Here is a 13,593-nt window from a genome sequence, read left to right on the forward strand (position 1 = left end):
TTTGTTCCCAATCTTATCTTTTCAAAAGTTACTGTAAATCTTACCAAATTTAAAATAGAGTTTCATGTTATGCTTGATGGTAACTGATCATGAAGAAACTTTTATTCCTTCACCTTTAGTTTTTTAGGACTACCTTGCAATCTCCAGCCAGATGTATAGATGTGGGCCAGACCAATTAAAACTTCTAAAGCCACAGCGCTGGCAGAATTGATGATGCCCCCCCGTAAAGAGTGGCTAGTTCCCCCTTAGACTCTCACCTTAGCTCTCTCTTTCGTACGCGGTTTCTTATCAAAAAAAAAAAAATAATAATAATAATGCAAATTTTACTTACTTTCAACACAATTAGCATGAATTTACTTTGGCTGTTTCAGGTAAAGCAGTACCATTTGTTGAAATGACTGTAGCCCATGCTTCAGTACTCACCATATTAGCCATCAGCTTTGAGAGGTATTATGCCATCTGTGAACCACTTCGAGCTGGTTATGTTTGTACCAAAACTCGTGCGATGTTAATATGCTTAAAAGCTTGGGTATTTGCAGCACTCTTTACCAGGTAAGTGATTGATTTAGTTTTTAATTTCATGTAAACAAAATCTGAAACTTAATAATAATTATTAGATATAATAGTGAAGGGTGATTAGAATACTGGCCAATCCTTGGTAAATATATTCTAGAAAGAAATTCTTAAAAGAAATTGATGTTTAAAATATAAGGTTTGACACTAGGTTCTCTTAGGCAGAATTCGAAAAGTATATAACAAAGCCTGTTGCTCAAATAACAAGGCATTTGTTTATCAAAACATACGATTCTTCTTTTTTTATGCGAAAGAACAGCATTTATAACTCACAGAAATTTGATCTACAACGGGAATCTCCGGCTGATCCAAATTTTTCTTTGAGTTTAGTATTGATGCATTGCTATTAATGAAACCCAATATTTCATCCATAACTGGAGACCATTCAACGGCACACATTACGCTCAAATAGTTCCTTAAAATCTCCTTCACTAATAACTATGCTCAAATGGTTTCTTAAAATCTCCTTCACTAATAACTATGCTCAAATGGTTTCTTAAAATCTCCTTCACTAATAACTATGCTCAAATGGTTTCTTAAATCTCCTTCACTAATAACTATGCTCAATTGATTTCTTAAAATCTCCTTCACTAATAATCTATGCGCAAGTGGTTTCTTAAATCTCCTTCACTAATAACTATGCTCAATTGATTTCTTAAAATCTCCTTCACTAATAACTATGCTCAAATAGTTTCTTAAAATCTCCTTCACTAATAACTAAGCTCAAATGATTTCTTAAAATCTCCTTCACTAATAACTTCTGGAGTCATTACGCCAGATTCCTTAAAATTTAGCTCCCCCAAATAACACAAAAAATGGCCATAGCTGGTGTTATTTTTTTGAAGCCTAAAGTAGGGAACAAAAATAGGTTAATTGTTAATTATGCAAAAGATCTAAGTGGTAGAATGAAATTTTCTTTATTGGGAAAAGATTCAGGAAAAATCACTGCAGAACTAGCATTTCCATCTGATCCGTTTGCAAATAAAAAGCATAGCACGAATTTAAGTGGTTTTTCAGACTGTTATTTAAAAATGCATAAATACAAAAATTAAGAACTCTTTTACAAGAAATTGAGGGAAAACTGGAGAAAAAATGCATTTAAGCTGAGCAACTGACATTTACAAAAAAAAAAAAAAATTGCAAAGCTTATAAAAATAAAAAATAACGATGCGAAATTGTGTATTAAAAACATCACCCGAACTACATGGTAATTCTAGATAATTTAAAACAGATATAAATATATAATATGTATATGTATACGCTTATTTTTAAATTTAGACATTTAACTCAAGAAAAATTAAGAAGTAAAAGACCTCCTTCTGAGCTGAATACATTTTAACTCGATTTATAAATGTGCATATAAAAAAAGTTACATTCAGAAAATATATAAATATTTGTAAGCATGAGATACTTTCTTTCGATGCAGTTAAATTGATAACTACCAAGTTCTACATACAAGTGTTTACATTTAACAAAATACAGACTTGTAAAATATTTATTCAAAGAATAAAATCTTGAATAAATAATATAACAAGAAAGGAGATCAACATATCATCACCAATATCTCTAATAACGTAATCAAAACTAATAAATCCATTTTTTTTAAAAATATATACGAATCCAGTTCAAAATTCTAAAACTCCTAATTCTTCAACTTGAAATATAAAAACATTAAAATCAACTACATAAAATCAAGAAAAATAATTATGACAGAAATGGGCGTCAAAAAGAGACATGCAATCAAAAGCCATTTTAAGAAATGAGAACAACTTAATGATGTTATCTTTAGATTAGTTAGTTTATAAATTCAAAACAGTTAGTTTTAAGCAATAAGTAGTCTAATATAAAGATAAAAGAAAAACAGACATCTGTTTAATCAGCCAAAATTAGGCTTTTCATCTCTTGTTGGTCTATGAAAAATACGCGTACTAGTTCAAACGAAGATGTACTAAACTCGGATATGACAAATGTCTGTGCGTTTTTTTACTAAAGTTTTTATTATGGTTAATAAACGTTTCTTGTTAGTTACCAATTTATTTTCAGTCAATGTTTGTATCAACTAATGATAAGATCTGTGCGAGTTAAAGAGTGGTCAATTTAAATTTAGGAAATTAGGACATTTTCACTTTAAAAACGGAATGGATGTGTTTAATGTTTTGAACGTAAGTGAGACTGCTGATTATATATTCACATTAGTATTGATAAATTTCATTCAGAGATAAAAACAATTCCATAATAATAATTTTACAAACGAACTGAAAAATAAAAACTGTTTTTATAAAAAGCAGTTTTGGGAATCGTTGGAGAACAATATGCTTCTTTTTTGCATCATAAAAATAAACGTTTATTAATAGTGAATGGACAATAAAAATGCAAGGCAAACGTCATGTAAAGCATAGCTTGCATTCCCAAGGTGCAACAATCTGTAGGAATTCTACGATTACGTGATTCTCTCGAGGAATTCTCTCCATTCCCAAACAATGTGTGCTCGTTTTTAGTTTTCTTAAACAGAAGGATTTTTTTTTTTTTTTCTTCCGTTCAGTTAATTTAGAAATACGTTCAAGTTTATTTTTGCTAAATATGAGAAAACGATGGTCTTTCATTATTTTTTTTAATGCTAAGAACGTACGAGGGTCGTTTGAAAAGTCCGTGCAAAAATAAAAACTACTTAATTTTTTGGGGTAAACCTTTTTTATTTTTCAACATAGTCTCCTTTTAGGCTTATACACTTCGTCCAACGCTGCTCTAGTTTGTTGATCCCTTCCGAATAATAGGATTTGTCCAAGTCTGAAAAATAGCCATTCGTTTTTGCAATCACCTCCTCGTTTGAATAAAATCTTTTTCCCGCCAGCCATTTCTTCATATTGGGGAACAAATAGTAGTCCGAGGGAGCCAAGTCTGGAGAATAGGGGGGATGTGAAACGAGTTGTGGAACCCTATTTCCATTAATTTTGCGACCACAACTGCTGAGGTGTGAGCTGGTGCGTTGTCGTGATGGAAAAGGACTTTTTTGTGGGCCAATCGTGGGCGTTTTTCTTGCAGCTCGGTTTTCAAACGGTCCAATAACGATGAATAATATGCACCTGTAATAGTTTTACCCTTTTCCAGATAGTCGATGAGGATTATTCCTTGCGAATCCCAAAAGACAGTCGCCATAATCTTTCCGGCCGAAGGAACGGTCTTCGCCTTTTTTGGCGCAGATTCCCCCTTGGTAATTCATTGTTTAGATTGTTCTTTGGTCTCAGGAGTGTAGTGATGTATCCATGTTTCATCCACAGTGACGAAACGACGCTTAAAGTCCTGCGGATTCTTCTGGAACAGCTGCAAACCGTCCTTGCAACACTTCACACGATTTCGTTTTTGGTCAAGCGTGAGCAATCGCGGCACCCATCTTGCGCATAGCTTTGTCATGTCCAAATGTTAATGCAAAATATTATGTACCCGTTCATTCGAGATGCCCACAGCACTAGCAATCTTACGCACCTTCACTCTTCTGTCATCCATCACCATATCATGGATTTTATCAATGATTTCTGGAGTAGTAACCTCAACAGGGCGTCCAGAACGTTCAGCGTCACTTGTGCCCATACGGCCACTCCGAAAATTTTGAAACCACTTATAAACTGTTCTAATCGAAGGTGCAGAGTTACCATAATGTTTATCAAGCTTCTCTTTAGTCTCCTGAGGCGTTTTGCATTTCATAAAGTAGTGTTTAATCAACACACGAAATTCTTTTTCGTCTATTTTTTGAAAATCACTCGACTTCCTCGATTCAAACGAATGCCAAACACAAAGAAATAGACCGATCTGGCTGAAACTTGGTGTGTGTTCTTCCAAGAGATGCTACTAACTAAACATGACCTCGATACGCGCCAGTAGTGCTATCTCTCTGACTTTGCACGGACTTTTCAAACGACCCTCGTAAATATTCGAAAATATTTGCTATTTCCTTCAATTTGTTAAAGATGGTCGAAATACTTACATATATATTTGGTGTAAAAGAACTGTTCCTCTTGTAAATATTTTGCGGCATGTTGAGCTGATAGACAAAAGACCACGTAGATCTCACACATGATTTGAAGAACTGAAGTTAACAGGCACAATAGACAGAGCAAACTACTCGACCAAATATCTGATCTCATACTTAACGATACCCGTCTATAATGAAACCTAATAATAATAATAATAATAACTATAATAATAATAACCTACTCACTTAGAAAACGTTTTCTTTACTCAAGATATCTCAAAATCTTTTAACTCACTTTTGTATATTTATCGAGTATGTATCAATATTTGACCTTTTACAAAAATAAGGAAAACTAAACGTTGCATTATTCCATTGTTAATACATTTCAAGCTGTATAGTATATAGTTAAATTTATCTATGTAAAGAAGATAAACTTCCCTTTGATCCTAATATATATTACATGTCCAAATCCAATCCAATAGAGATGATGCACAGAGAATATTTAAGTATTTTCTTCTACTTTTTCATACAATTCATAGTTAGCCTCTTCTGTATAAGTGTAGGTACGCAGTGTGTGGACAGAATATCTAATCATTAAACAGAATACAAAGCAACAGTTTGCTAAGAATTATCGCTTTAACAGCTGTTTTTGTTATGGGGATAACCTTTTTGTTTGTTTTTCTTTTTAACAGAAGCAAAACAAAATACAACGTTGCACATAAATGTACACGCATTTTCTGAACAGGCTATGAAAAGTTTTATGTTTTTGAACATATAATTTTCATAAGAAATTTCAGTGTTAAATAAACCCACATATTTTCCTCTTTTTTTATTTACTTATTTTCTCCTTATAAACTTCTTCATTGTTCTGAGAGTTTTTCTCAACTGAAATTTATTCACCCAGAATCTCTTTTTCATACTACTTCTCCTTATTATTTAAGCATCTACTTGTCTCAGACTATTTCCTATCACTCACTCAGTGACAGAGAGAGATAGATTTTGAAATTTTGAACACAAGTATTTTTAACTTTATATATTTTTATATTTGTTCTGTTATATGTAATGCATACATTATACATTTTGTATGAAATAATGGAACTAACTTTAAACGATTACATTTGTGGGGAAAATACACGGCTACACCCAGAGAGAAACTATCTTGTACAATAATCTTTCCAATTTAGCGGGTAACAGAACAGTAAATAGGACTATTTGGCTAGATAAGTATTTCTACGCAAAGAGGTAAAGCTCAATTAATTAATTAAAAGACTACCTATTTTGTAAATTTAGACTATCTAAAGAGCTTGAGATAAAATTTAAAATTATTTCAAAGCTGCAAGATGTAGTTATAGACTTATCACTTCTAAACACCATTATACATTCCAATTCCTAGAAACTAGAGAATTCTCACAACAATACAGCTAACCTATTATGTAAATATGTTTTGTTTTGCTTCCTAATATTAAATATTTGTATAATTAATTTGTTAGTCAAAATTTACCGAGTATTTGCGGAGCCGTGACTTACTTCATCATTAGTTAGAAGATTACAAACGTTTTCCGTTTATTTACCTGCAGTTTTTCCTGTACTGGCGAGATGCACATTCGCGAAGCCACAATGCAAGTGGAGATGGAGCTCAGGAGAGACTCGCCTGATGTTTTTGCCTTAATCAGAGAATCAAAACAATTTAGCTTCCGAGAAAAAGAGTAAATTTGCTCTGATCACAATCTCTTAGAGCTTTAAGTAAAAATAAAAATAATAATAATAATCTAAACTAAAGATAGTAAACCAAATAGTTATGTACAGGTATAAAAGTGTTTCTCTACAACTTTATCATATAGAATACACACCCCGTATACTAACAATATTTGAAATCCTGCCAAGATTTCAACATTAGCTAAAATATAAAGTATAAACATATATGTTCGGACGGTGGTACTTCATAAATATTACACCAATTCTGTACACTACATTGGACAAAGACGAGAAAAGATTACGGAATAATTTATTATAGAAAAAATTGAAAGAATGCTACTTAAACTAGAATTTTATAATGGAATATTCTGGAATGTTATTTTATGATATTATTCAAGTAATTATTAGGTTTTACAATAAAGTTTTTAAATATTTTTGTTCAGAAAAATATTGTCAATTGATATTAATTCTTTACAACATAGTTCAAGTTTGGTACTCTAAATGGAAATACAGTCAGTGGATTATTTATTGATCAAATATCAAGTTAAAGTAGAACAGTCTTATTACTGACAACAATATTACCAGACGAGATGTAGACACATTAGGCTGGAAACATAGTGGAGCGGCGAGCAAAGCGGCGATGATAGCGAAGAGCAAAGCGGCGAAATCAAACACAAGTAAACATATGGGACCGCGCATAGTGGCGAGCAAAGCGAAGATAGAGCAACGCTATCTATAAAGAGTGGAGCAAAGCGTTATGACATGTTTGATTTCTTCGCTCTCATCGCGCTCAAATTTTAAAGGTTATTTTTCAAAGGTTATGGAATATTGATACATTATTGGTTTAGTTTGTTTAAAGAAACCTCTGTGGGGCCATAGTATTTGTGAAGCTACAATAGTTTTTAACAATTAATAATTAATAGTTAAAATTAATTAACAATTAGTAGTTAATGGAGAATTCAGGTAATTTTTGCTACATTTAATTTGGTTCTTAATCCCTTAATGCTAACTTTCATCTAAATACTAGGCAAAATTAAATTACATTTTCACGTCCTACTACTTCTGATCAGGACGAATTCTCCAATCCTTCTTCTGTAGCGTCGTACTACTCCAGTTTTTCAGATGAACAACATTAATTTATGACAAATCATGGAGTAGTGATTTAATAAAATTATTGTGTTTTTTTAATTGACTAATTTCTTTTTATCTGCATATATTTCTATTTTATTTTTATTTTCTTATCTTAAAGTAACTGCTAGGATTAATGGGGTTACACAGATTTGTATTTAGTTAATTTTTCTATATTGTGCCTAACTCATGTTATGAGCTGTATTACTCAAAAACAATAAAATTTGATTTTGATTAATGGGGTTACACTGGGCTAGTATGTAATCAAATGTTGATATAGACATTCGAAAATACGCATGAAACTTGCCAGGATGCTCCCGAAGTTGTTGGTAAAAGTGATGAAATTCACCAAGTTCATTTCTAGACTTATTTATGTCATGTACACTGCAGCTCTTACTACCTTAGCTTACTGCTGCAAATACCAAAGTTTCAACGAAGAATTTTCATATAAAAATATTTCCTCCATCTTGTTTTGTCAAAAGGAGAACGCGACTAAGCTCGTCACTATGTGCATGCGAATCTTTGCTCGCTGCTCGTCGCTCTCTTTGATCTGAAGCAGCTATCATCGCCGCTTTGCCCGCCGCTCCACTATGTTTCCAGCCTTAGGCAGTAGAAAGATAGTGCATCCAGCTGGACTCGAACCTGACTTCAGTACACTCTAACCTAGTGCGATATTGATGAAACCTATTCATACAATAAACTAGCCATTTTCGCTAAAGTCAAAAAATTGTCGGTTTTAAGGAAGCAGGTATCTCCGAGAAATCATTGAAACCATTCTTCTATATAAAAACCTAAATCCTATTGAATATTCTAACTGGCAATTTTAGAACCTAATCTCTTACAAAATTTAATAAAGTGTATGACATAAACGGCAGCAACGCTTGTCCTGCAATCTAGCGGAATAAACACCGGTGAACTAATACAGCCTAGATTCTTGGATAATCATTACTAGCATTTCTCGATTAAACTAAAATCGATTCTCCAAAAGTGCGAATATATTCACGAATACCTAGTCATTTTGTTTTGTTTGTGTCCAAATTTGCATCACACGAAATGGATAATGAATTGGATAACAGAATCACCTAAAATGAACTTTACTAAAAACAAATGACTTAAGTAACCAGCTATTTAAAAATGAATTACTTTCACTTCTCACAAAAGATTACCTCCTTTTGGTTAGGAATCTTACAACCTGATCTTTTAAAAATTGTGATGACTTATAGTATGATTAAGGATTATAAAAGCTGGCCCAAGCAATCCAATTGAAAAGGTCGTATCGAAGGGTACCAGATTTAACTACGATGACGGTTAGTACAGCTAGATAACCATAAAAATAGATCATGTTCCTATTTTTGTTTTGTTTTTCTAAAATGGAATTTGATTAATTGCCCACATACAATGAAGAATACGTTACAGAGAAATGTATGAAACACACAACCAATAAAATATGCGATACAGAGAGGAGAGTTGACAATAAATCGTTCTCTACTTTATGGCGGCCATAAATATATAGTTAACAGTCACTCCGTTGACATTATGTTGACAGCCGAGTGGATTTCATGTTGACAAACTATGTTTTCATAGTTTTAAATGGTGGCCTTTATCTCTAAGCTTATATTTATTTTTTATTTTTTCTATATTTTTTTTAAAAAAATTGTATGAATTAGTTTAACAGCAGACAAATTTGGAAAGTAATGTAAATTAATTTATAAATGAATGTATAATGGCGCGGAAAGTGTATACTATCCTGTTGTGGATGCAGTGGGAAGACCTTCTACTGAATTACAATAGCATAATACAATATTCAGCTCCTTTCCAATGCTACAACCCACGCGTTTTGCCAAGTAATTTGGAACCATAGTCTCCTACATACCATCAAAACCTTTCTCCTATATAACAATGCGATTGTTGGCTTTAATAAAATTCTACAGGGAAAATGATAATCTGCACAAACTGTATAATGGAAAACTTTCTATTTTTAGTTCACTTTTATAGCAGAATATTTAGTTTTTCTTTAATAATAAAAAAAAGACCATATACTCTCAACTCTTTTTTACACGGTAGATAAGTTCCTTAAAAAACAGTGCAAAAAAAATCGAGTAAAAAAATACATGCGACATTATGGTAAATTTGGAGGATATGTTCCACAACTTTAAAAAATCGTGTAAGATTAAAAAAACTCTAAATATTTCCCTTAAAAAACCGTGCCAAAAAAGTAATAATGAAATCCATATTACATATTTATAAAACAAAAACAATTAATTTTTATTACAAAAAAAAAAAAATTAAAATTTGTGTACATTTAATAGACAATGGGACGAACAACTTACGGTACGCTCGCATTACGCAGTTGAACTATATCTCAACATTCAGTACAATTCAGTAAGAAAAAGTCGTGTGAGGGTTCACACTCTATTCTTAAGTAATAGAATCATGAGCTCTTACACAAGTAATAGAATCACGAGCTCCTACACAAGTAATAGAATCATGAGCTCTTACACAAGTAATAGAATCACGAGCTCTTATTTCTTCTGTTTTCTCATCCATCATCGGTTAAATTAAGCTACAATTAAAAGTAATTAAGTTAAATTAAATGCGGTAACCTAAACTCCTGGTAGAGCAACTTAAGTTTTTTATTGTTTGCCCTTGAAAAAAGTTTTGTCCTATCAGGATGTAATGGCGTGGTGCAACCACACACGCGTTCCGTTCCACTTTGTCTAATAAAATAAAATCCTTACACATTTATTCGTAGAAATTGTAAATACGATACAGCACGTAATTCTGTGAAAGCTCTTACTAGCTAGATTACAGTGTTACCTTTTTGTTTACAGTTTAAGGTGTTACTGTGAATTAAACAATTTATCTACACAAGAAACGGTGATTTAACAGTTGTCATCATAAAAAGCAGTATGAAATAAAATATATAGAACTTCATTCACTTTCCAGGTATGTGAGTCAGAAAGTCGCAAGTTAAAATGTCAACCAGCTGAGAATCACTATTCTAAATAAACATTGAAAAGAAATAAAAACCTGGTAAGGAGAGCCGCCCTTATTGGCTAAGATAGGCAACTATGGAACGAGCCCAGCCATTGGATTCACACTTAAAGGGCCAGTTATTTGGGTCAAGCTCCTTCTCTCCCTGTAGGAGGTCTGAATGATACAGAAAGAAGGGGACAAAAATGGGTCCATTACTATAGATCTGGGTCATTTTTATGATGATAGAATTTCTTGTTTTTACACATTTACTGCACACATAGTGTATTTAATATAATCATTCATTTCAAATAGGGAATCTGGTTTCCATTTTTTGGGGAAATAGATATCAGTATTATTCTTTACAATGTTTAAATAACATTGATTCGTATTTTAGTAGCAACAAAGAATCATACAATATCCTGGAATTAAAAACAGTGAGTCTTAATCCAGATCTCCGTAAAAAGGAATTTTCGTTGAAAAATGATTCAAATAGAATTGGTAGATATACTTTACGAAGACAAGAAAAGTTTTACGATGTTGTTCCATTTAGATGAACTAGTAGACAAATCGGCTTCCTTTGAATAAAAGTAATGAGCACAGATTTTTCGATCATTTATTTTCCATTTATGAAACCACATTTTGAGAAGATTACAATGAATTTCAATATTCTGACAGGCTTGGATAGGATCAAAGTTGTGTTGAGAGAATAGCAGTAACGTCAGCGTATGTCGAAACAATTGTATTTTGGAACGAAGAAAGATCCGATAGTACATATTAGAAAGAGAAAAGGATCTAGAATATTTCTTTGGGGAAACTCTAGTTATCACAGGACATCCCTCTTGACGAACTCTGTAATACGGATCGGTTAAATAAGATTTGATGATTCATTAGTAAATAAACGGAGGATGATTTTTTTTTTTTAAGTTTGTGCTGCAAGCGGAGCCACACCCAAGAAAGACCCTTAACAGTATTGTTTACAGTCGCAAGAAAGACCCTTAACAGTATTTTTTTTTTTTTTTTATTTTTTTTTTGGCGCATCAACAGCTGAGGTTGCTGCGCCCGGAGCTTTTTCCAGTGCACTGCCGGCCTCCGGACAGTGTTCTCTCGTTACAGACCACACTGTCCATCACCGGACAGTGAGCTGTAAGAAGCTTCTAGGAAGAGAAAATCTAAGGGTCAGCTGCTGGATTCGAACCCGGGACCTCCGAGTGGGAGTCCAGTATGCTAACCTCATAGCTAATCCCTTCCATCCTTAACAGTATTATTTACAATTCAAGAAAGACTCTTTAACAGTACTGTTTACAATCCAAGAAAGACCCTTAACAGTATTGTTTACAGTCGCAAGAAAGACCCTTAACAGTATTATTTACAATTCAAGAAAGACTCTTTAACAGTACTGTTTACAATCCAAGAAAGACCCTTAACAGTATTGTTTACAATCCAAGAAAAACCCTTAACAGTATTGTTTACAATCCAAGAAAAACCCTTAACAGTATTGTTTACAATCCAAGAAAGACCCCTAACAGTATTGTTTACAATCCAAGAAAAACCCTTAACAGTATTGTTTACAATCCAAGAAAAACCCTTAACAGTATTGTTTACAATCCAAGAAAGACCCCTATAGTATTGTTTACAATCCAAGAAAAACCCTTAACAGTATTGTTTACAATCCAAGAAAAACCCTTAACAGTATTGTTTACAATCCAAGAAAGAAGATTTAGTATCTGTCAACACATTGCATCCGTTTTTGAAACATAAAATGTGTAGAAGCAAAATTAATGTTTCCGATAGCAATTTTGTTTTCTCTATCATCGGGATTTTAACCACCTTAAACAGTTACTTCTCCAGTATTTAATATAAAATACATCAAAGGCTTATTGGTCGGTAAGGGCTAGGTTGCATAGCTGGGTTTATTCTCTTTCAGGATCATTGTTGCAGTTAAGCATTGCCAGAGTACCTAAAAATAAGTTTAAAATTGCATTGTTGATGTAAATGTTATTAGTAATGTACGGTCTGAAGGCTTGTAGTACCTATTTAATCAACTTAGGTTAGTTTAATTTGTATACAGCTGTTCTGATCATTACACCTAATTTAGGTAAATAGAAGATGATTCGAGAAAAAGGATTGGAAATTATTATTATTATAGGTTTCTCCTTAAACAATTTTAAATTAGAATAATTTACGAATTATTGGCCACATTTCTAATCGACCTTAACGCAAAACAAATTATTATTTCACGTTACAAAACCCAGTAAAAACCCACCATTACTGCAACTTACTCATAGTACTATATTTAGAGTGCATAATTTAAAAAACTAAATTAAGTGTTCAGTTCTTTAAAGTGCCTTTCTCGGACTGTTGCTCACAGAATGGCCTCGCTGCTACAACTTCGCGGTAAGTAGTATATTGTTCTAAAATTCTGTTTTTTGTTGAAAGAAAAAATAAAATAAAATAAATTGGAAATGCAAAGCAATAATTATTATTATCACCCATTTTTTTTTTATTTTGGTTTTTAATTGAAAAAAATTACTACAAAGTGTCCGTTGTAGCTGCGAAGCCCTTCTTCACTTGTAAGCAAAACCTGGTTGGAAATAATTATCACACGCTTATTAATTTCTAATTATTACTTCATTAGTAAACCATCTTTGTTCTTTTTTGTTATAATATTTTCAATATAAAGGAAATGCGAAGGGTCTTTTTTAATCGAATAAATTTTTCATAAAATATGTTTTCGACCTTTATTATTACATTTTTTAAATATAATTTTTGAAGCTAACTATGCTTAGAAGAGGTGCTTTGCATTTCCAATTGTACTTCATTAATTTTAGAAAAAAATGTAGATAATTTTTCTGTATTTAATTATTGAAATATGTGTTGCCGAATTATTTCCTTCGTATTTTCTTTTAGGTCTGATCATGCCATGTAAAATTAGCATAAAGACTGATGCTGTTCCCAAACGATAGTGTTTTTCCCCCCTTTACTCGGATTACAAACTTAGGTCACTTTTTGCTCCAGATTTTGATTTCGCTCATTACTCTGAATGCTTCCTAGGCTATTCTGTCTTGGGTAGATTTTTTTTAGATTTTAACGGGAAGGAACGGGACCTATACCCCACGGCACTGCAGCCACAAGAGGCTTATTGTGCCTTCCCTCTAAGTCTAGTAGGTGAAACCTCCCCTTCTAAAAACGTTGAGGGCTTTCCCTACCAGTTTCTTCTGCACTATAATCTCCTTTGGCCTCAAAGTTCCAAA

At 32.6% G+C, this 13,593-nt stretch overlaps 1 protein-coding gene across 8 annotated transcripts in view; it reads left to right on the top strand.

Annotated features, from left to right (window-relative positions):
• ETHR (ecdysis triggering hormone receptor) overlaps nucleotides 1-13,593 on the top strand; it is a 351,487-nt gene that overhangs the window by 311,841 nt on the left and 26,053 nt on the right. For all 8 annotated transcript variants that reach the window (XR_012454239.1, XR_012454240.1, XR_012454238.1 and 5 more), the window contains one exon: nucleotides 372-552. Coding sequence is in view for 5 of the 8 variants with exons in the window: in XM_074114639.1 (XP_073970740.1) it covers nucleotides 372-552 (181 nt within the window). In the remaining 3 variants the exon portion in view is untranslated. The remainder of the gene's footprint in view (nucleotides 1-371; nucleotides 553-13,593) is intronic.

This window comes from Rhodnius prolixus, unplaced genomic scaffold (assembly GCF_049639745.1).
Source record: "Rhodnius prolixus isolate KJV_2025 unplaced genomic scaffold, Rpr scaffold_7, whole genome shotgun sequence".
Taxonomy (NCBI): Eukaryota; Metazoa; Arthropoda; class Insecta; order Hemiptera; family Reduviidae; genus Rhodnius; species Rhodnius prolixus.